This window comes from Drosophila novamexicana, unplaced genomic scaffold (genome assembly GCF_003285875.2).
Source record: "Drosophila novamexicana strain 15010-1031.04,08,12 unplaced genomic scaffold, DnovRS2.1 tig00000387-arrow-pilon, whole genome shotgun sequence".
In the NCBI taxonomy this organism is placed as follows: Eukaryota; Metazoa; Arthropoda; class Insecta; order Diptera; family Drosophilidae; genus Drosophila; species Drosophila novamexicana.
Genome location: NW_020824800.1, coordinates 1,231,860 through 1,254,480, shown reverse-complemented (window position 1 = coordinate 1,254,480; position 22,621 = coordinate 1,231,860). Strand labels below are relative to the sequence as shown.

Below are 22,621 nucleotides of genomic sequence, written 5' to 3'. Positions count from 1 at the left end.
GCTTGTGTGAAAAGAGCGGCAAAGGGAAGCTGGGCGGTGGGAGCGGTGCTTTTGGGTCATTTGGTGTATTTGTTTCCATTTTATATCTTATTCATTTCAATTTTTCCCATTCGCTTGCGACGTGTGTCGATGTAGCACATTTTATTGCAACGTTTTTTTCTTGTTTTCATCCTCTGGGATGCAATTTTAAAATATTGCACACACTGCTCGTATCGTCTGGCCAACAGAGCTGAGCAAGGCTGAGATCCATTTATATTTTATGTGCTACGTTTTTGTCCTCATCGACATCGCTATTGACTTGAGTGATTGTAATAAATTATTGCCAAGTTTATTTGGGCCAATGGATCAACGGCTCTGGATTTTTCTTAAAGACGGTTTAAATCGAAAAATGATTCTGCGAGTGCTCCATATGCAAATATTTAAGTATATACATTCGTATCAGCTTAATCTGTTTGATAAATAATATATTTTAAAGAATGATTAATTACATAGCTGCAGAAGGTATTATATGTTTGTTACGGAATGCGTAATGCATGGAAGGGGACATATCCGACCCCTTTAACTATATATATTTACCTGATCAATATCAACAAGCGAGTTGCCATAGGAATGCCCGAAAGTCCGTCAGTTGGATTCATTGCAAATGAATTTAATTCAATTTTTGTTGCTGGCTTCTATATAAGTATTAAATATCTTTTGTGTTTTTTTTTTCGATATCTTAACCTAACCACGCATTTATGAGATTCAATGTGTTCTCTATATAATTGATTGATTTTAAGCTAATATTCCTGTCTAGAAATGCATTTAATTTAAAATGAATAGAATGTAATTTTAATTCAAAACATTATTTGTGCAAATAAATGATTTTATATTGCAATACATATTTCGCTATAAATTAAAGCTTTAAAGAAATTCAGTTCATATTGAGCATATTCAAATTTGAGGTAAATTCAAATTACTTAGCAAATGAAATTATTAATCATTAAAATATAATATTTACCTTCAATTTTCGAAAAGGGCCATATAATAGTTTCTACTAAATTGTAACATCCAATAATATATAACACATATTATCCACAAGTATAGTCAGGAAGTCAAACTTTAACCAACTTTCAGATATATATTTGACTAACTAAATTATGCAATGGGTACAGGGAACAAATGAAGCTTTTGTAAGCTTGACATAGTTTTTATACCCTGAACCCATTAAAAATGGGTACAAGGGTATATTGTATTTGTGCAAAATCCAAATGTATGTAACAGACAGAAGGAAGCATCTCCGACCTCGTAAAGTATATATATTCTTGATCAGCATCAATAGTCCGTATGTATGAACGCAAGGATCTCAGAACCTATAAAAGCTAGAGACTAGAGAAATTTTAGATGTAGGTGCTTCTAGCGCCTGCGCAGATCGAGTTTGTTTCCGATAATCGATAACTTAATGCGTTTCCAAACAATCGATATCGATATCCTGTTTTTGGGCAATTTTGGTAAATAATAAGAGCTAGAGTCACCAAACTTGACATATAGCTTCTAAAATAGAATATATATATGCATTTGATGATGGAAGAAGAGGGTTCAGGGAGATCCCGACTAGAACCTCTTACTTGTTTTTGTATAATTTATCGAACTCAATGCTAACAGAATTCGGAATTATCAAGTGTGCGTAGCATTTAGGAATTGCTGCCAGTTGTGCTCAGTAAGCAAAACTCGAGCGACATCAAACCTAATTTTGTCTTCGAACTGATTAGAACGATAAAAAATAAAAATTGAAAAGGAAAAGATCTGGAAAAGATTCTACGTAATGCTGCACCGGGCCAATTTTTATGATGGAAGCAACATGCGTGGGCGGCCACAGCACTTTGGGCAGGTAAGCAGCTTTAGAAGGAGGAATATAGTTTTCGATTCCTTGAACGCGCTTTATTCGAAATCCCAAATGTAGAGAGAACTGTTTTGCAACCCGCACAATGGTTTCGGTGTTCAATCTGGCAATGTAGTCAACGTGCAGCTCAACGAGAGACGCGATTGGCTATTCCGTTTGGGCTTGAGCCCCAGCTGTGCTCATGAGCTAGCGATACATACACTCGAGCAGCCAGAGTTCAATCTGAGCCACTTTCAGCAGCATTGGAAACGACTTAGCCTGCAGCTGGGCGCCAGACGACAGGCCGAGGTGGATGCCATAGTTTTACGTAAAATCCGAGAGCTTCTGCATCGTCAAAGGGCCCCATCGAGCTATCCCAGAACCCCGTCACCACCACGCGGCATCAACTGGATCTCAAGTCGTGGAAATTCGCCGGATTGTGACCTTATTCCCTTGGCATATCTCGCTGATAACAGGAATGACCACTACCCGGAACGCAGATTGACTTCCACACCTGTGGGAGAAATGGGCTTTCAACCACCTGACTTGCATCGAAGAGAACTAGATGTAGATCCACAAAATTTGGAGGATAATTTTCATGGAGAGCAGGCAAAACGTTTAACCCCATACAACTCTAAAGAGAACTACAACAATAACAATAATTATCGGAACTTGGACTATGATATAGATTCAGATCCTCACAACAATGAAAAGGATTTTGCACCCCAACAGTTTAATAATATTCTAGGTTGCCCCGTTCAACATATAAACAGTTCGGAAAACAATGCGTTCTTGAACCACAATTACCGTCGTCAGTTGCCTGCTTTATCCAACGATAAATTTCATTTTAACAACAGAGAACAGCTTCAATCTAGAAATATAAATAATCTACACTTCCAAAATGCATTGGAGCCCATATTCAGGCGATTTAATGGCCGAAATGATGCTGGAAACAATAAAAATTTGAATTCAAATCAGTTTCCAAACATTTATCGAGACAGGGGACCCCATACAACCGATAATACTGCGTTTTCAAAGAACAGAAATGTGTATATCCCCAGCCTCAGGGTATTAAAGCGCGCTGCTGAACCAAGCAATGGGGAACTTGACCAAAATAAACACAAGAAGCGCATTATGAAGCAAGTGGATCAAATATTTCAAATAGGTGACTTTGAAATGCCCTACCTTCACAGCAACTGGAAGCCGTTACCGCAGCCGGAGAGCACATCATATGCAATTAAGTTCTTTCGACGTAAGCACTGCAGTATTATTGGTGGAAAGGAGGCGGTGCCTCCAGAGTCACCAGCTCGGCATAGCCCGATACTATCTTTAAACTATAGTCGCGCTGCAGCCAAGCGATTTCGTCAGGGCCTACGCGATGAGTGGACGGATATATACCGGAACATGAACTACAGAAGCTGGGATATTTGGTGGAAAGACTTCAAGTGGTGTGAGGCGGGCATCGATAAAGAGCTCGAGCACTTTAAAGGCATCAATTTAAGATATTCATTTCTGCATACTAAAATGAGTTATGACAAACCGGAGTCGATTAGGCAACTACTGCACTCAGCTCGTTTAGCGTTGGAGTTGAACAAGACGAATTTTCAATCGATAATGGGCACCATTTTTGAATTGACCAACGTATCCTTCTTGGAGAAATTGGATTCGGAACACATGTGCCAATTGCAGGATATCATACGATACATACCGAATCACTTGTGGGTCTACAAGATGCGCAGCATGGTCTATTTGTGGTCTCGTTACAGCCGTATTCGAACAACGGCCAATCCTTCAAACAGGGAACTTTGGTCCACGCAGACACAATGGAACAGTCCCTTATTTCACTGGCTAGCCAAACAGGCCTACGTCGAGCTCAAGACTGTCAGTGAAATCGAGTGGACTGACCACAATAAACTATATCCATTGATATAGTAAACTTTATTTGTGTTTGGGAATATTTATTTATGGACTCGCACTGCAATATCCAACGGTAACAATAATTTTATGCTAACCACGACATAAAATAATTGTAATAATACAAATAAATTGTCATACAAAATATTTGTGCTTGCGGAGATATGTGATGGTATAAAAACCCCTTTGGATTATTACTTACGGATTATGAGAACAATGAATTTTCTTCAAGCCAAGTTTGGCTATGATTTTTTATCAAATTTGGTTAGAACTTAACAGACAGTCATGACTAGTCATTCTTTCTCTTCGCTACTCATTTATTGGTAACATTATAATAATCTCTACACAAACAAAAGTTAAGTTAAAATAAACTTGATCGGCAGGAGCAATGGGAAGTTTAATTTTTTCAAATGCACTATCGTGTCAAAATTATAATACATTACTGGCTTTTACTTGGTTACGATATGTGTATTTTGGTAAAGCTTTGTCTTAAAAGTTCGGTGCTCTGTCTTTTTAATCATGCTGGTCTTTGGTAATATAAAGCGAATCCAGATCTGGAATCAATTAGGCTTGTGGACTCCGGTGGAGAGCCTCACCATTTTAACTAATTCTGTTTGCGTCCCCACTCGTTCATTGCTGCTATTATGCTGCCATCTGTTTGTAAGGCAAACAAAAACTCTAAAGCATTTATTTAGTTTTGCTTTTTTCGACGGTTGCATGAAGTTGTTTAATTTGTTATCGCAAAGTGCACCTGAGCCCGAGTCTGAGAGCTGAGCCAGCGGATGTAGGAAGCCAAGAGCGAAAGCCCAAAGGCAAATGAATAAGCCAAAAGAAAAAAAAAATAAATAAAATGGAGACAAAAAATTGCAAAACGTTGTTGCATATTAATCCGACAGAGTATTTCACTCAGCGGGTGTCTCAGCCGCAGAACAGGCAGCCAGCCAGGCAGGCAGCCGAGCGAGTCCTGGGCCAGAACACGCCATGCGCACAGACCACGAAAGACATTTATTGTATCCTTAGCGCGCCTGACAGACGCGTGCTTAGACGATGATGAATTTGTCAACAGCGTCGCGCGAACCAAGTAAAAACTCTGGCAAAATATTCGCAAATGTCGTGGCGTTGAGAGGGCAACGCTGCAAGCTGCTGGGAATTGGGCAAGCAGCCAGGCAAACATCAAGTGACGAAAAAAAATGCAAATAAAATGCCAGCTTATTGAGTATGCTATGAGGTCGAGTGGAGGGCAGTTGATGAAGGACACGGGTAGCTGCTCTTTAGTTGATTGAAAAAGGTGATGTCAAGGTTTCGTATGCCCAACATATAAAATGTTTATGCTACATACATTTCATGTATCAGACTAAGGCCAACCCACTAAGATATTTCACATATTTATATTTCTTAGCTGTGTTGTAACGATTTTCGGGCTTATATATAATGATAATACGAAACTGTCTCTTATCAAGAATATACTTCAATATTTAGGGAAATATAAAACGAAAATGTTTGCACTAACAAGCTGTTATATTTCGAATATTTCTGGTTAGCATCTGTGTTTTTTTGGAGACAGAATATATTAAGTCTCTCTGTTTAGATAAAACAAGCATAAGTGCTGGGAGTGTTGGGAGTTCCGGACTAGGAGGTACCCCGAACCCACCGCCAAGCTGCCATCACAATCCAAGTAGCTTTTGCTTTAAATTTTGATTTAGCTACTATATTTAAAGAACCCACGTCTTAGAAATGTTATTGTCGATTAACTTCCAAATATATAGCTTTTAGTACTTCCTGCGTTCTACAGAGGAACAGGCACTGCTTGATGGACGCAGTTTGCAAGAATATAAGCTTATAGGGTCGGAGATGCTTCCTTCTGCCTGATACATACATCAATTTGCACAAAATCGTTATACTCTTCTCACACAAAGATGCGGCAATATGAAGGTTTCGTGTGCAGATAAAAAAAAAAATACATTATTTCGCAGTCCCACACACATGGCAAATACTCATGTTGTGTGTTGACGGGCATTTATCAGACCTTTTGGGGTGTCTTTGCATAAAGCCAGTGCTATAAAATTTAATTTAAAATGTTATCCCCGGGCACACACGTTTAGATCAAAATCAACGTAGGGCTGCAACAATCGAAGAATATTTGTGTACTGAATATGACTGCAAGGAGTACTTATATCTAAGTATCTGTAGCTATAACAAAGTAAATTTCGTTGATGTGGCATTTGATCAGATTTTTGTATTAAATTTGGTCTAATGAACACTAACCTGGCTGGGAATATAAATTCGCCTGTCTGGGCCCCAAGCCTACACACATGTTCAAATTAATTAAAATTCAATTCATATCGTACACGAACGTGCTACTCCCTCGCGTTCAATCATAATTTCAATTTACACCAAATGAAATTACAAGTATTCTCCTTGTCACCTCAAATCCCCCTTCCAATCGCACTGCCAATTCCACAGCACACACATACACACACGCACACACGTACAACAAATGAAAACAAAGGTACTCGTAATTGGTAATGCGCTCGCACTCGAATATTTTACTAATAATTGCAAATTGCAAATCTGATTAACATTAACATTTCATGACCCACAGCTCGTACTGATTTGCATTTGCCAGCTTTCGGACAGTTTTGGTAACTAATTTGAAATGCAGCTGCAACTGATTTCCAGGTGTTTTATTTGGTACCAGTTTTGTGGGCTTTGGTCCTGGTATCCTGGCATTTCATTAACACCTTGCCTCGAGCTTAACATACATAATATATTCGCAGACGTATACAATTATTTACTGCATTTTATTATTGCCAATAACTGAATTAAATATTAAATATATGAAAATGAAAAGGTGACAAATAATAATATGTAGATTACTTGCTTGGAACATGGCAAATCCAAGCTCATAAAGTTTATATATTATTGGTCAGGACGACGAACTGAATCGACTTCAAAGCTATACGCCTTGAACATTTTGAACGTAGGTCCTTCGATAATTTAAGTAATCTATAAAAATCGATATTGAAATCATGTTGGGGTATCCCCTAGTCTGGCACTCCCGGCTAGAGCACTATTACTTGTTGCCCAGTACACACATTTGCATACTCTCATTTAATTCCCGTTTCGGTTTTGTATGTGCATGAAGTATGTATGTATGTAGGTGCAAAGAAAATTCAATTATAATGCAATTAATCACAGGATCAAAAGTTCAAAATAATAATGAATCCTTAATTAATTTAATAACAGCACTAGATGCTGAGTAATTTCGACAAAAATGCGTTTCAATTATGAAAATAAAGCAAATATTAAATTATCAGAGCTCGTTCGGCTTTTAAAATATCGCATTGAAAACATTTTTTACCAATATAAAAATTGAAGATGGTTTTTATTACCAGCCAATTTATCTTATTAATTAATTTGAATTTAATGAATATGACTTCTATGCGAAGTCGGGAATGGGGTAGCTGAGCAGACGGCCCCAGTAGCAAACTCTAAGAGGACCAGAATCGAATCATGTAATTTTAAGATGGACAAATCAGGATACAGCAGGGAAAACAATAGCAATGCTGCAACATGCGGGTTCTATTATTTTAACGAAGAGTCCACGGTGCATATTGTGAGTGGGAATCCTCAGATTGAGGGTCTCTGAGTCTTAATAATACAGCATGGATCCAGCGCAACCCTAACAACTATTTGAATTCTGTTAAGTTTTCAAAGAAAAATATAATAATATAATATGAAAAAAGATAATATAATATAAAACTTGGTATGTAGGTATTGGTATATGTTTGTATAGCAGCCATAATGTTTGAAAAGATAACAGGGTATACTCTCAACTTGTTAAAAGACAGTCGAGTATGATATATATCGCAGAGGGTCTGTTTCAAATATAGTGTATTCAAATAATGGTTATATTTGTGATAAAACTAGCAAGTGAACGGAATAAATATTATTCTACAATGTGTCAACCAGATCAACAATATTTGTAAATAGTTCACGCATCGTGGTATGCACAACCAGTTGCACAGCTTTGCAAATTTGTAGCCAAGGGTCCTGGCCAGTGATTGCCGAGCCACAAGTCCCTTTGCACTCTTAATTAAATCTCTTGCGAGTACATCAATGTACAAAATGCAAAATGCAATATTTATTCAACATATTTGTAAAACAAATTAAGCCATAGTCAGGGCCGTGTCAATGCAAGAGGAAAGCAATTTTGGCATTAGTTGACAGTTTTTCGATTTTTCAACAATTTTCCATATGGCTTACTTGAATGCCAATACAAATTGCCTTTGAGACTTTTAAACTGAACATTGATTTAATTTTAAAACGAGTTTTACAATTTGACAATTTTTCGACAGCTCTTCACCTTGTTGACCCGTGTCCAAAGTTTTCCTTGCGCCCGCTGCCCCTGCTCCAAGGTGTTGCGGCAACGCGCCAGCTTCTTCAAGTTGCATGTGCGGCATGTGAGACAGCAGGGTTCTACTTGACTGTCTTTGTCTCGACTCTGGCTGTCTGTCTGTCTGTCTGTCAGTCTTTTAGCCTGTCTGAGTAATTTCATTATGAGTTTTATGACTTTTAATTAATTTTCAAAAGTGCACAATTTTACATCAGACTGCAAGGAGTTGGCTCTCTGTTTGTCGGCCGGCCGGCCGGCCGGCTGCTTTCCCGGAAGAGTGTCATAATTTCCGCACAAAACTTGATGTTGGCGTCTGCATTTCGAATGGAAAACACCAAGCCGTGTCCTTCCAACTCGGGTTGGCTGTGTAATTAACGAGTGTCAACAATATTCAATTAATTTTTCGTACTTTTGGGCCGCACACAAAAGGCAACTTTTCAGTTTACATCATTCAAGCCACCAAATCACATCTGCCTTTTCAAACAATCAAACAATACGATAGGACTCATATGGGTAGAACATGGTAGCGACAAAAATTATAAGAATTACCAAAAAATTATCATTTTAATACACTATATATAATGTAAGAAGCAGGTGATAAAAATGTTGGCGTCTGCCCTGAAAAATTCAACTTTCCTCGATGAGTCGGTCAATCAAGTCAAGAAGTGAGAAATGAAAAGAACTTGGAGGGTGACAGGAAAAGGTTGCTTTCGTTTAGGCCAATATAGGATCATCAAGATATCATAAGAAACAATAATTGTGAAAGATGATATATTAAGAGTGGAAAATGTTAATTTGAAAATATATTGCCTTCTACCAAAGCAACAAAGATTGGCTTGCGGGAGCCAACAGTCAGAATAGCAGCTGATGTAGCCGAGGATGCAGGCTGGTTGCTGCCCACAATCAAAGCTGATCGTTGATTGGGGAAGCTTTCAGATAGGGTCTTTAGGCATAGGGGATATAAGGAAACACTGAGAAACACAAAGTGCGTGCTATTTGTGAATGTTTTTATGAATGTAGTTATAAAAGGAAGCGACATATCGAAAAATGTTGAAAGATCAGAAGTATTTCGTTTTTAATCATCTTCCACCTCACAATTGTTAATAGAAGCGGAAATGTCTTACTCGTCCACACTTCTTAAGGATTTGATAGGTAATACCCTAGTTGTAAGGACATCGATTAGTTTGGAAATCTTTGCTTAATGAAAAGCATAAAATATTTTTGATCTCGTTTCAAACTTATTTTGCCCTTGTATGCTCAATGCTTTTACCACGGTAGACACGAATGTCACAAACACTTTTTTAGGTCACATCAAGTTTGACTTCCCCGAGACAAGTAAGCCGTTGTAAAGCAGGATTTCTCAACTGTCAGTATTTAAGGCATTATAAATTTTTCAGTCGTAAACTAAACACACTAGAAATACGAGTGATAATTCCTGTTTCTCTGTAGCGCAAATCAAAAAACTGCTTGAAGATGTCCGCAGAAGTCGAGGAGATGCTAAAACGCTACCAAGGTATAAAGAATATTGTGGGCATCATTGTTGTCGATAACGATGGCATAGCCATCAAGTCAACGCTGGATAACCAAATGTCTGTTCATTATGCGGGACATATGCAAACGCTAACAGAAAAAGCACGTCAGGTGATTTTAGATCTGGATGCAGCAAATGAGTTCATATCTATGCGCATGCGCACTAGCTATTTTGAGATAATGCTCATGCCCCATGATAACTTTTTTATTGTCGTTATTCAGAACCCTTGCGATTAAACGGGCTGAGTACTGATAAATTTGAAATCTTCATTATGTTCTCCAAATTATGTTATTAAAAGTCATCAATATTTAGTTTTTTATTTTTTTATTTATTTGTTACTTATGGTGATTACATTTCATGAGAGACAGTTCTATTTTGAGATAAGGCGACATAATAAATGGAAATCGGTAATTAAAATTCAGTTTTGATTTTCGAACCGACCCAAATTTTGAGAAAAACGTGATGCCTAATTCGTCGGTTTCGGTCAAATAAAGAGCCCAATAGGGTATATCATTCCAAAATCGGACATTATTTGGCCGAAATATACCAAAAAATTTGTTTATCGTACGGATTCGTACTAGGGAATAGGTTGACGATAAAACAATACGTTTTCCATATTTTGCATTTCTGAAAGAGAATGTCAATGAAAAAGAAGAGGAATAATATCGTATGATTTCGAAGGGATACGTTCCTCATTATATGTAGATATTTTACATTTCAATTATTTTTGCTAATCTAGAGCTTTTGTAGTTTTTGAAATCCAGATCGAGTCAGCTCCGCACTGTGTTCAAAAATAAATGTACCTGTTGGTGTTAGAGATGCTTGCTTTTTCCGGTTATATTAATTTGTACAAAAACAAATGCTTGTACATCTATTTTCATTGGGCATACGTATAAAAGCCTTAGCCTTTTCTAAATGGAAACAGTTGTTTTTTTTTCAAGCAACCTTTGTAGCATCAGCAGCATGAATTTGTACTGTCATTCGGTTCTTTCACTTGTCAACATGTCAAAATTATTTGTATATTTGTTTCTCCCAATCACATAATTGGATTACAGTTTATCTGTGCAGTTGCTAGCAACTGGGCAGAAAATGAGTGTCCATATAAACTCACACGTAAATAACCACAATCTCAGTGCCGTCATCAGTCATCAATCGGTCAATCAATCAACCAAACAGTTCTCAATCAATCAACCATCATTAAGTCGGCAACAACATGGCCAATAAGGACTTACCAGCTCAGCGCATAAAAATGCGACGAACTTTCCAGCAGTTCGACCAACGTGGAGATGGCAAAATTGGACTTTCGCAATTGGGGGACTGCCTACGCATTCTGGGTGCCAATCCCAGTGAGAAGAGCATACGTCAGCACACCCGACAATTGCGTGATAACCAAATCGAACGCATTTCCTTTGACGAGGTCATGTCGATCTATGAGAGCATCATGGAACTGGCTGCAGTTCATCAGGCTGGACCAGGCTCAGTGGCCGATCAGCTAATATTCGGCCTTCGATTGTTCGATGAGCAGAATACTGGCTATATAAAAGCGGCCTGGCTTGCACGTATCTTGACCAGTTGTGGCGAGCGTCTTACCCAGGATGAGATGAACGAACTCTTGGCTGATCGGGTGAACGATCAGGGATTGGTGAACTATGTCGAGCTTGTACATGCCATTACAACACCCAATGCCGACAGTATTAACACATCTTACACAAAGCAATAGACAGGTTATATATATATATATTAAAAAAAAAACGGATTGTAGAATGAATGACATGAAAACTACACAACATGAGTTTTATGTATAATGGATGTTGATGTTTGTTCAAAGAGCCAATTTGATTCTTTCTTCCCAACTTTTGTGGCAACATACGTTTTAGATATAGTACATAGATTGTTGATACCATTCATAATACACGTTTTGCTTGCAAGGACAAGCTGATTCGTATCTTCATACCTATTCCAATTCTGCCCATATATACTGATTTAGTTTTGAAGAGGATGAGTGTATGCTGCACATTTCCATGGAAGCAAGTCATGTCTTATCGAATTCATTTTTGATAAACATCAGTACTCTGCCCCATTTTCATTAAACAGGCTTCGCCTTCAAATACCAGCTTGTGTTAATGAATCCAAGCCAAAATATATAACAGAAGTAGACGCCAAGATTTGATTAACAGCTAATTTTATATGATGTTAAGACACCTCACTGATTCACTCAGTGGCATCTTTTTTATTTACACTGAAAAGATGGCTATAGAAAGAGTACATAAAAGAATCTTCAAAAGGCTTCAGAAGGTTCTCGAACGCAACCCTGGATGATGGACTCCCGTAAAGACAGATTCCGCCTCATGAGCAAGATATTGTATATGACGCTCTGCTCCCATATCAACTGGAACAGCATTTGCCAAGTTCAAGCCAAATTCCAAAGCATTAAGATCATGCAGGCTGCTCGTGGTTCCTCACAGATTATGTTCGAAAAGTCAATTTGAATACTCTTAATGGTTGTTTTCTCGGGCAATAGAAGATCGTATTGATGGAAAAAAAATGTGCTTACGCAAGTTGACTCTTATCGATCAATCAGCCAATAAAAGCCAATAAAGGTTCGCATACAGAGGTTCCAAGGCTTAATCATCATTAATAACAGTCTGCATCTTATCCAATGGCTATCGCTCAGGTCATGAATTGACAATATACGCATTTGAGTGCAATAATAATTGAATGTGCTGTCTACGTTTGTGAGTTAACGGTCTTGCACCAAATCATTAAAATTTGTAAAATGTACTATATGCAATTTAATTAATGTACTCGATGAGTTTAATTTAATGATTATTTGAACTCTTTTTTAGTACAGTGCTATAATATCTGCAAGAGGTAATTGTAAAGATCAATTGGACGACTGAAAAGAAAGAAAAATACGAGTAATAAAGAGCTTGGAGTAAAATGTGTATCTTACTTACCTGCTAAGTAAATTAAGTATATGAACCAATATGGAAAAAATGAGCTTATAATAATGCCAGTAAGAAAACACTTGGCCCAGTGCTAGATAAAAGAGAAACTAGTAAGAACGTTGCAATTGGGCACAGCCGACTGTGCAATACTCTATGCACAGTGTAATATTTTTTTATATGGCTGATGATTCGTAGATTGTATTCTTTTTTACTTTGTCAAGAGTATGAAAATGTGACAACGCCATCAACTTTAGCACTTACCCTTAGAACGCCGAGCAGCAGCAGAATACCGCCCAAAACATGCAAAGCTGTCACGGCATAAGAGATGTACATATACCAAGCGCCTCTCAGACGGAAGTGAGTTTGTTAGTTTTTTTTTTCTTTTTAAGATACTTAACTACTTTTGAGATGACTTACTTCCTTCAGCATAGCTCAAAAAAGCAATGGCAATTGCGCTATTAACAATTGTCCAAAGTGAGAAAAAAACGGCTTTTCCTCTAGGCGTACAACAAACGTAGTCCATACATTCACAACTGTCGCAAGAACACATCTTCAATTTATGTTTTGTGATTTCAATTTAACATTCGAATATTAGTTATAAATTGATTATCGTAATACATATATATGCATATATTACAAATTTACAAATGCTTACTTCAAATTTGTAAGAAGTTGTGTTTTGTACAAATCTAAGTAACAGATAGAATAAAGCAACTCCGACTTCATAAAGTGTATATATTTGATCTAAACGACAAACATACGGCGTTAATCTCGAAAATAGAGAGATACATTGTTAGTTTAGGCCAAAAACGATCATTAATTTTCATCGACATTCGGCTTTTAAAGTCCATTCATTGTTGCGATGACCAAGTAGTACGCTTCGGGGCGAAATTATAGATTTCCCCCAACTTCAATTGTCTGCAACTTTTTCTTACCCTAAACCTGCCTAGCTCAGAAGCAAGTCAATGTATAATCTGTTAAGAGTTATGGGTATTTGCATTATTAAAAGAGTGAAAATTAGTTGCCATCGCCTTAAAGAAAGAACAAAAAATGAATTAAAATAGCAACACATAGCATACACATACATGTCATACTATGCAATCGCAATTGGAATTGTGGTTTGTTTTTGGTTCATTGAATTTTGACATGGGCTACTGCAATTAAAGCAACAATTGCAATGAAATGGGGCAGCATATAGAAATGTTGTCAAAACGATTTTGAAAGCTAAAATACACAATTCGATCAGCTGGCTTTGTAAGATACATTTGTACAAAAGACAGGCCAAGTATATTTTGTGACAATCGTAAGATAAACAGAATCCGAGATAAGATGTCGCGTAAGCTTAACTCGGAACTCGTTAGTGTTAGCCCCAAAAAGATGATATTCTACGCGCCCTACGATCGCACCCAGAGACGTTTAATATCCATAATGAATCCCACCGCAAATAGGTTGCTATACAAGATACGTTCGAATGCCCCATGGAAATACAGTGCCAGTCCAAACTGCGGCTTTATTGAGCCCTATGGCATCAGCGAAATAAATGTCAGCCTAAATTATTTTGATTTCCATGCAGATCAAGAATACTGCCATCGCTTCTGTGTCCAATGCATTCAAGCACCGCCAATGCAACAGCTTCTAAACCAATCGATTCTGTGCATCTTTAAGCAAACCGGTCGCTCAATGATACACAATGTGCGCGTGCCCGTTGAGCTTCAGCCAGAACCCATACGCATACCTCAGCAGGAACTGGACACCCTATTGCCGTACGATGTTCAAAAGCTGCTTTGGAATCTGCGTCCGCTTGGCAACGATTATATGGATCACTTGAAACAGGTGACTATGCTGAAGAGTGAAAAGAAACGCCGTGGTTGGGCACGCTGCCTGATGACATCGCTCATTATAATATCTACACTGACGGGGGGTAAGGTCAAGCCCAAATGACACTAGCTACAAATTGAGACCTTAAGAATTACATTATGCTAGTTAACAAGAACAGTTAACTGACCATCAGCCTTTACTTAAATATTGTAAGTAACTTTATTTAAGGCACTTCCTAATCTTAGGAAGGGATTCCGGTCAAAAATTCGTACATTTTGATGTATTGATGTATTGTCTTAGCCGAGAGTCATAGTTGCCAGTATAATTTAAGCAAGTATCCTATACGTTTATGATTATAATTAAAAGCTTACTGAAGGCTACAATTTGATCACAGCAAGCTGTCCTTAAATATTTTCTTTAATATTTTAACTTAATAATCTGATTCTTAAGCTATTCTTATTATCTTATGTGAATCGCATTGATCTCTTAAATATATAGTAATTTACTCTTTTTAGCATATTTACACCGCCAACAATTTAAGGAAACCTTGAATTTACATCTTAAAATGGATAATCTGCAGTGTTAGTTTATATTTGGAAATTGACCAAAAGGATTGCCCACCCTGCAGACAGCTATCCGGAGAGAAGGTACGTCGGCAGCTACTTACACTTTGATTCACCTTTGAATGTTCACAAAATCCCCACTAATTAATCAGTAAACAACTATTTCTGCATGTTCAGCCTTAAATTGGTTATACTGTTTTTTTTTTTTATAAATTTACGTAATAAGCAGAGAAGCAAAAATAAGGTCAGGAAAATAGTCTAGTCGATATTGCGAACACCGTCTGACCTATTTAGGTTTACGGAAAACTAGATTCTTAAAAATTTGGAACTGGCATACGCCTAATGAGCATATATATTTCAGAGTAGCCCCATATACGATGTAGTTTCTCTCATAGACTGTACGCAGATCCTTACTTTTGTAAAAAAGCATTTATTAAATTATTGTCTTGGGCCTTGGTATTGACACATAATTGGATGCCATTTCGGCAACGAATGTATATTAATGTGATTTTCCATAGTGTTGGGCTATGGCAAGCAGAAAAACCTTGAAATTTAAATTACGCAGAAAGTGGTATCCGTGCTTTTAAGTTTATAGATGTCTTTACATAGAGATGGAGTGCTCGTAACGACAGCTTGGCCCGGGCTCGGGATATTCCTAAAATATGTATTTAAGAGCGACAGGGCTATAAAATCCAAGCCAAAGGTCAATCAGCTTCCTCTATGGAAGCTATTTTGGCGCGTAGGCTTATTTTAAATTATTTTACCTGATTGCTGGCTGTGTTAACTAACGTGCTGATTAGGCCTTGACTGCGGTTCAAATTAAGTGTCGGCCGCAAAACAACTAACAGCACAATCCACAATATAATCGCGACCACAGCCACAACCACGAAAATAACAACAATCACAATAACAATCGGAAACATTGATTGCAAATTACCTGATTAATCTAAATGACAACCCCTAATGTTTTTGTTGTCATTTTGGCAATCAGTGCAACTAAGTACAACGAAACTATCAGATAGTAGCGAACTAATTTGCTGTCTTAAACTGCCACAAACTGCACATGGCCATAAATTTCTTATGAATAAGTTACATTAAGGGCGGGCACAAAGCAGAAGGCGCCCAATTCAATTAACGATTAATGGCTGCCACATGGCAAATGGTTATATATGCATCACGCTGTCACAGGAACATGGCCTTAAAAAATAGTTCTTATTTAAATTAATCATAGGAGGACGCACAGGACGAGCACAGTACTGGCAATAAGTCGCATATGGAGTATGCGTAATGGAGCTTTCATGTCTGTGTGGGGCAAAGTTCGCGCTTGTGTTTATGAAACAATTCAACGTTTGAGGTCCTTCCGAGCTGATCCATTTGCATGCCGTGCTCTTAATCCATAAATCGCTTTTATGTGCTTCCATTTGCAATTTGCCGGACAGGATTGGGTTGCAGCTCCGTATCCTTTCGCTGGTAACCCATTTGTAAGTTAATTTTTTAACACTAGGCCGCATTTCAGGCTGTCACCAATACCCATGACTTATTACTGAATGCAGCCCCTCTCTATCTCTCTCTCTTTCTCTCTCTCTCTCTCTCTCTCTCTGTCTGCAATACAAACAAGTCAAAGCGCCCGACTAGAGGATACCCTAAGCCTTCTGCCATTACTACAGGCAGCTTGCGGTACACGCTCTATTTTGCCTTAACATTCAAAATAATAATAAATGGGGTCGCAGATGCTTCCTTCTAAAGATATACAATTTACACATTTCAAATTGGTTCAGGGTGTATAAATAATTACATTTATGACTTAGTCCAAGCTTTATGCAACTGTGAGTACTCATCTGCCGTTCTTTAAACTCCTGGTGTTTGTCGTCGAAGAAATCGTCTGGGCTTCACAAAAAGGATCGTTGAAATTGGATGCTTTTTATTTCGACTTTCGTGCGGATATGAGCTTTTCATTGGAGTTTTGACATGTCTCAAATTTTTCTTTTCGAATTTTCCCATGGGGTAATATAAGTCACTTAGTGAAGACTCTTTGAATAATTAATTTTTAAAGATATAAGAAATAGAAAAAAGAAAAAATAATAATACAAGACGTCATGTACATACATGCTGGCAAAATATTAAATTTGCCTTCAAGAAATATATTTCTTCTTGATTTCCTTTGGCTTGGATGCTTTGTTGCCAGTTCCTGCTTCACTCGCAGTAGAACTCGTCAAAAATGTTAACAGCAAAAGCAAACGGAATAACATGCCACGCAGCGAAAGTCCTTTGAGCATGTCAAGGTAAGTGAATCGTTGAGCAAATGGGTATGAAGTGAGCTATAAATGGTTACTGCAACTGCCACTTGCGCTTGAAGCACCCAAAGATCCCTTTTGCCACGCAAATGCAGCCTGTGTTAGCTTTTGCAGTACAGGCCACAGACAGGAGCAGATTTAAAAAAGGCTGAATTAATTTGTATACCACTTCAGAATTTATTATAGCCATGCGCGTGTGCTCGTCTATGCAAACTAGTTGCTTTGATTTAAGGCTGTCGTCAAGACACTTCTCCTAGGCGGCCGCCTTTTTTTCCTGGCAATATATATATCCAAATTGGCTGGATCGGACTTCTAAATCTCTAAATCATATAGTTGCCGTTAGAATATTGGTGTCTCAATAAATGTTGACCAAACTGAAAATGTACAATATTAAATACTCCCCTTAGACTATGTTAAATAGCGCTATTGGAAGAAACGGTCGAAAAAGTAGTTTTTGTTTGAAGGTATTCAGAGTTTTTTGTACAAGGCCAGCAATTCCAAACTTTATTAATCTACTTTTATATCAGCTAAATCATATTTATTTAAAATATACATAATTCGTCTACAAATCTTTGCTTTTATTATATTATATTATGGCAGTTGTGCGTTCGACACTCAATTATTTTTAAGAGCTACGGTTGGGCTGAATCCAATCTCGCAGTCAAAACCTTAAGAATCCGGAAAACTTTTTACAAATATGATTTTTATTAACACAGAGTTCTGCACAGTCGATTGGAGCCGGCGGCAACTTTCCTACTTGCACGGCTTGTAATTTAAATGTCTTTACAAAAAATGTTGCTTCAATGGAAAACTTGTAGTTCCTGTTTCTGTTGTTGATTTTATTATTATTTTTAATGGGTTTGTTTTAAAGCGCAGAGTTATGCATAAATTACAAAACGGGAGCTGTTCAACTACTATGTTCAGCGCAACTTGCGACTGTAAGCCAGGTTGACTAGAAGGAAAGCGAACCATAAATTAACAACAAATTGTGGAAAGCATAAAGTGAATGACATTTTAATTTATGCAACACTGTGCGGTAAAGCCACGTCAACAAATAATATCTGACAAATATATGTATTTGGAATGGAAAAGCCAACTTTTAAAAAAACATCCAAAAACAAATCCAAACACAACGCGCCCAACGTGCTGACTAACAAGACTTCGTCGGTATTAACTAGAGCTATATTCGGAGGCACGACTTAAAGTTCATCATATTTGTTAATTATATTAATCATAAGTTTAGGTAAGGCGAGAAGCCACTTGATTTAATTATAGCTTTAGTCAAGGCAAAGAGCCAAACTATTAAAGTCAAGGGCAAGGAGTCAAATTATATACTTGAAGTTTGCTTTTGAATGTTGAACCGTGCGCCACAGTTTGGTTGCTGATGATGAAGAGGGAAAACTCTGAGATGAAGTTGCGAATGCTCGTGATGTTATGTGCGACTGTACCTGTGCTTTCTGATCTATATTTGTGTACTTACTCCATTACTAAAACATTTATTACTATACCTATATCTCATCTATAAACCCGAATGCAAAACATAAATAAAAACAGTTAGCACTCACTAACTTAAGCGTAAACAAAATAATTTAAGTGCCAACGTCATGTAGAAGAATTGTTGCCATTCGGAGGTGGGAATTGAGGCAGCGCGTACAGCAGAGACCAACTGTATAATGACACTTTACAACGCAAACAAACCAATGTCCTGAACATGTCCGCTGACCATAGTTCGATACAAGTGTCAATTGGCTTTCGGTTGTTCCTGAACACCTGAGCATGCGGTTGCCAATTGACAACCAGGCCCTCCCTTCCCACAAGTAGTAAAGGGTCACACAGCACAGGGTGATGCACTCTGTTGACGTTGTAACGCATGTTAAATAGGTTGGGAATCGCCAAGCCCCAAAGCCACAAGCTGCTCAGATAATAATGAGCCTGCGCTGAGCCAATTACCGCAGACCAATTGCTAAGCCCACATTTATTGGCCTGTCGCTATAGTCTTGTAGAAATGTAACGAAATACAAAAATATATATAATAAAATAAATAATAATTGGGGATAGTCGAAATAATGTTTATAAAAAGAATTATGCTTACAGCAATTTTTATTCGAGTTTCTGATGTAACACTTCCTTAAAAGTCGGGGGTATTTATAAATTCCTCTACCCGGATTTAAGGAAAACTATACAAATTAACTTTGTCTGAAGTTTCGTTTTCCCCGCAGCAGGCAACTTGCAACGTCCGGTTTGAGCACCGCCTCGCCCACGCACCTTTCGTATTGCTTCCTTTGCACAATTGTTGACTCTTGCATTAATTATAATTATTAAGTGGAGCAGCAGCCTCATCAACACACAACACTCAAATTTAATTTAGTTTTATTTCTTGGTTACCCAAATGTTCAATGTTGTGCATGTTGCCTTGGCCTCTGCAGCATTTCAGCAAAACATTGCATGCAACAAAAAAAAAGTATGGTAAAAAACATGACAAATGTGAAATACTCATTAAAGTCAAGAAAAGATATTCGAATTTTCCAGCTGTACCACGTAGTAATTAGATGCATCTGAGCTGTATGGACCAATACTGAGCACAGTATAAACAAAATAATATTAAATTATTTATTCATTACAAGCTAACGATATGTTGTTAGAGTATTATCACAACTAATTTCAATGAACTATACATAGAATTATTCTGAACATCGGCAGAGCTCCTCGTGCTGAACACGATAATTATTCCATACTACCATATAAACTAGCGCATGGTGGCGAAAATGCAAATATGGGAAACACTACTGAACAAACTTTCTTCAAGAGAAAATAAAAACAAGTGACAAGCAACCGACTGCACAATACGCTGTTCAATGTGTTTATTGGGCTTAAAATCAAAAGGAATTAAATTCAATTAGTTAAATTGAAGGTTCAAATGTTCTGGTTAATGAGAAGTATAGACTCGGTCGTTTTGATATGGTAATGTTAATTTATATTCAACGTTAGTTCGGTTATTTCTAGAAATGTTTGTTGTATTTGTTTCTGGAACTGGAACACAGGTTGTTTAAGGAATACCATCGTTATTGAGGACAAAACAGATAATATTCGGATAATCTATTGTTTGTTTAGCTCTTGTATCTAGCCTATGCCAATATACTCTTTTTTTAATTTTTAAACCAAGTATAATAACAACCAGAAACAATGTGAAACGATGCGTGTGCTAAAAATACAAATGTAAAACTCGCACACACACACACACACACACACACAAGCTTCTGTGCGTGTGTGTTCCCCTTTCTTGCTCTGTATAATCGATGTTTCCAAGCGCACTTTTAGCCTTTAGTTTTCATTTTTAGTTCTCATTGCTTTAAGTTTCCATAAATTTTCCCATGCGCTTTAAGGCTGCAGTTTGGCAAGGAAAAAAGTTTTGAAAATTAAATATGTATTTAAAAAATTTATAAATTTTAGTAGTTCCTTAAATGTTGAATATCACTTCTATTTGAATATATATGTATAAAGTCCATCGAAGAAAAACCAAACGATGGAATTAACAGTTTCCGTCAATGTGTTAGGGTGAGAATTTTGAGGTCGAAAATATCCTTTTTTTAACCCATCCAAGAGAGGTAGATTTTTGATAAATTTTGACAAACATCTTCAAAAATAATAATTAATCAAAAAATATCGTTGCAAGCTTTTCGTCAAATTTTGACAAAAATGACTGAAACTCGCATTTATAAGGGCTTTTTGTAGTGATTTGAAAATATATTTAAGACCGATCGGATGGTAAACAAAAGTGAAATATCTTTGTATGCTACTTTGAGTATTCCTGCTGAAATAGATCTTCACTATAACACGACTTGTTAACACTAATGTAGTTAGTTTAGTTAAGTAACAAAGGTGTTGAAAAACACCGATATACATCATAGCTGCCAGACTCTACATATCCTTTCTTTCCCTTTTGGCGCCCATTGCCAAAGTTATGGTAGGGAAATTTTGGTGAGTTTGCGTTGAGCTCAGGATTCACAGATGTGGCATTGCGAGCATATGTGTTTGTGTTACATTTTGCCGGTTTGTTTATCTTATGCTTTAAACGTTTCGACTTATTTTTACAGGCTTTTCGCCGTCATTCACTGTCTACCACAAACAGAAGCAAAAGAAGCCCAATAACTATAGTTGCATGTGAGAGCGAGTGTAAGTGTGTAAGTGTGTGTAAGTGTGTGTGAGTGTGTGTGAGTTGAGCCTCCAATTGATTAGGTGATGAAAAATTAGCGTCAAACCTGGACCAATGGGGATGGGGATAATGTTTATTCGGCTAAAAGACTTTATGTAGTATTTATGCCGTTTGACTGTTTAAAGCAGAATGACTTGTCTTTCCACACGTGTTCTTTAATACATGTTCTAAAGTAGATCTTATTGATAGATCGAATATTCGCATATTTTTGAAAAGATAACAGAATTGACATTGTTGCTTAAATTAGTGTGTAGTTCAATTATTTGATCTTGTTCGATGAGGAAGAGTATAAAATGAAAGATACTCGAACTGTACAGATTGAGGAATTTGGTGACTCCAGCTCTGAAAACCCTAGAGAGTTCTCGATTATTGGAAACAAGCTCTTACTGTGCGAACACGAGATAGGCCTACGTTAAGGTTAAAGTCTCCAGCTCGTAAAGCTTCTGAGATCCGGGCACGGCTTGATCGATTCAAGTATCGCTAATCAAGAATGTATATACTTTATCGGGTTGGGGATACTTCTTTCTGTCTGCTACGTTTGCAAAAAGAGCATGATAAAAATGATTTCGCTTTTTCTTTTATAAGGACAACACGTCAATTCCTGTTGCAGACTATTGGGATTAAAGAAAAGAAAGTTTTGGATAATTACTCTTTTGATTTACTGAGAATAAAACAATAAGTTGTCAACTTCAAACACGAATTGAAGGTCATGTTATGATTTAACGAGAATTTTATGTGTGACTTTACGTAAGCTCCGAGCTGTATTTAACTGGTCGCACTAATGTGCAGACGGTGTTGATATCTAAAAAAAAAAAAAGGAAAAACTTAAAGCTTGCCCAGAGCTCAAAGTCGAAATGTGTGTCATGTGATTAGACGGCAGCCATAGAAATTGCCAGGCGGTGTCTAGAAAACCCAACAAATGCGACTGGCAAGTTATTTAGTTATTTAGAAAACCAAAGAATGCAAATGCAGCAAATGTGCCAATTTACACATTTTCACAATTTACACACACGTGTGCGTACAACAAGCCAAACAAGTCGTCTCTAACAATTCAAAAATCGGTGTCAAAATGCTAACGTCAAG

General features: G+C 37.4%; 5 protein-coding genes across 8 annotated transcripts in view; 4 read left to right on the top strand and 1 right to left on the bottom strand.

Moving 5' to 3' along the window:
• The first annotated feature begins 1,718 nt into the window (after positions 1-1,718).
• LOC115760233 lies at positions 1,719-4,153 on the top strand. The gene is made up of 2 exons (XM_030701487.1): positions 1,719-1,870; positions 1,943-4,153. The coding sequence occupies exons 1-2, from the start codon at positions 1,805-1,807 to the stop codon at positions 3,791-3,793; spliced, it is 1,917 nt and encodes a 638-aa protein (XP_030557347.1). The 5' UTR covers positions 1,719-1,804; the 3' UTR covers positions 3,794-4,153.
• Positions 4,154-9,552: 5,399 nt separating this feature from the next.
• Positions 9,553-10,000, top strand: LOC115760065 (dynein light chain roadblock-type 2). Its single transcript, XM_030701244.1, has one exon. The coding sequence runs from the start codon at positions 9,645-9,647 to the stop codon at positions 9,936-9,938; it is 294 nt and encodes a 97-aa protein (XP_030557104.1). The 5' UTR covers positions 9,553-9,644; the 3' UTR covers positions 9,939-10,000.
• A 652-nt stretch (positions 10,001-10,652) lies between these two features.
• On the top strand, positions 10,653-11,466 carry LOC115760205 (myosin-2 essential light chain). The gene has a single exon (XM_030701439.1). It carries the CDS (start codon positions 10,916-10,918, stop codon positions 11,420-11,422), a length of 507 nt encoding a protein of 168 aa, XP_030557299.1. The 5' UTR covers positions 10,653-10,915; the 3' UTR covers positions 11,423-11,466.
• A 446-nt stretch (positions 11,467-11,912) lies between these two features.
• LOC115760206 lies at positions 11,913-13,325 on the bottom strand. The gene is made up of 4 exons (XM_030701440.1): positions 13,068-13,325; positions 12,912-12,994; positions 12,660-12,741; positions 11,913-12,598 (listed from the first exon to the last, which is right to left on the bottom strand). Exons 1-4 carry the CDS (start codon positions 13,198-13,200, stop codon positions 12,522-12,524), a joined length of 375 nt encoding a protein of 124 aa, XP_030557300.1. The 5' UTR covers positions 13,201-13,325; the 3' UTR covers positions 11,913-12,521.
• Positions 13,326-13,891: 566 nt separating this feature from the next.
• The window catches only part of LOC115760135 (vesicle-associated membrane protein-associated protein A), a 73,706-nt gene continuing 64,976 nt past the window's right edge, over positions 13,892-22,621 (top strand). Inside the window, exons 1-2 of one of the 4 annotated variants that reach the window (XR_004017577.1) lie at positions 13,892-14,571; positions 14,984-15,115. Coding sequence is in view for 3 of the 4 variants with exons in the window: in XM_030701335.1 (XP_030557195.1) it covers positions 13,980-14,571; positions 14,984-15,054 (663 nt within the window). In the remaining variant the exon portion in view is untranslated. Of the gene's footprint in view, positions 14,572-14,966; positions 15,195-22,621 lie in introns of those variants that run through there. The other 3 variants (XM_030701337.1, XM_030701335.1, XM_030701336.1) reach the window with 3 other exon arrangements.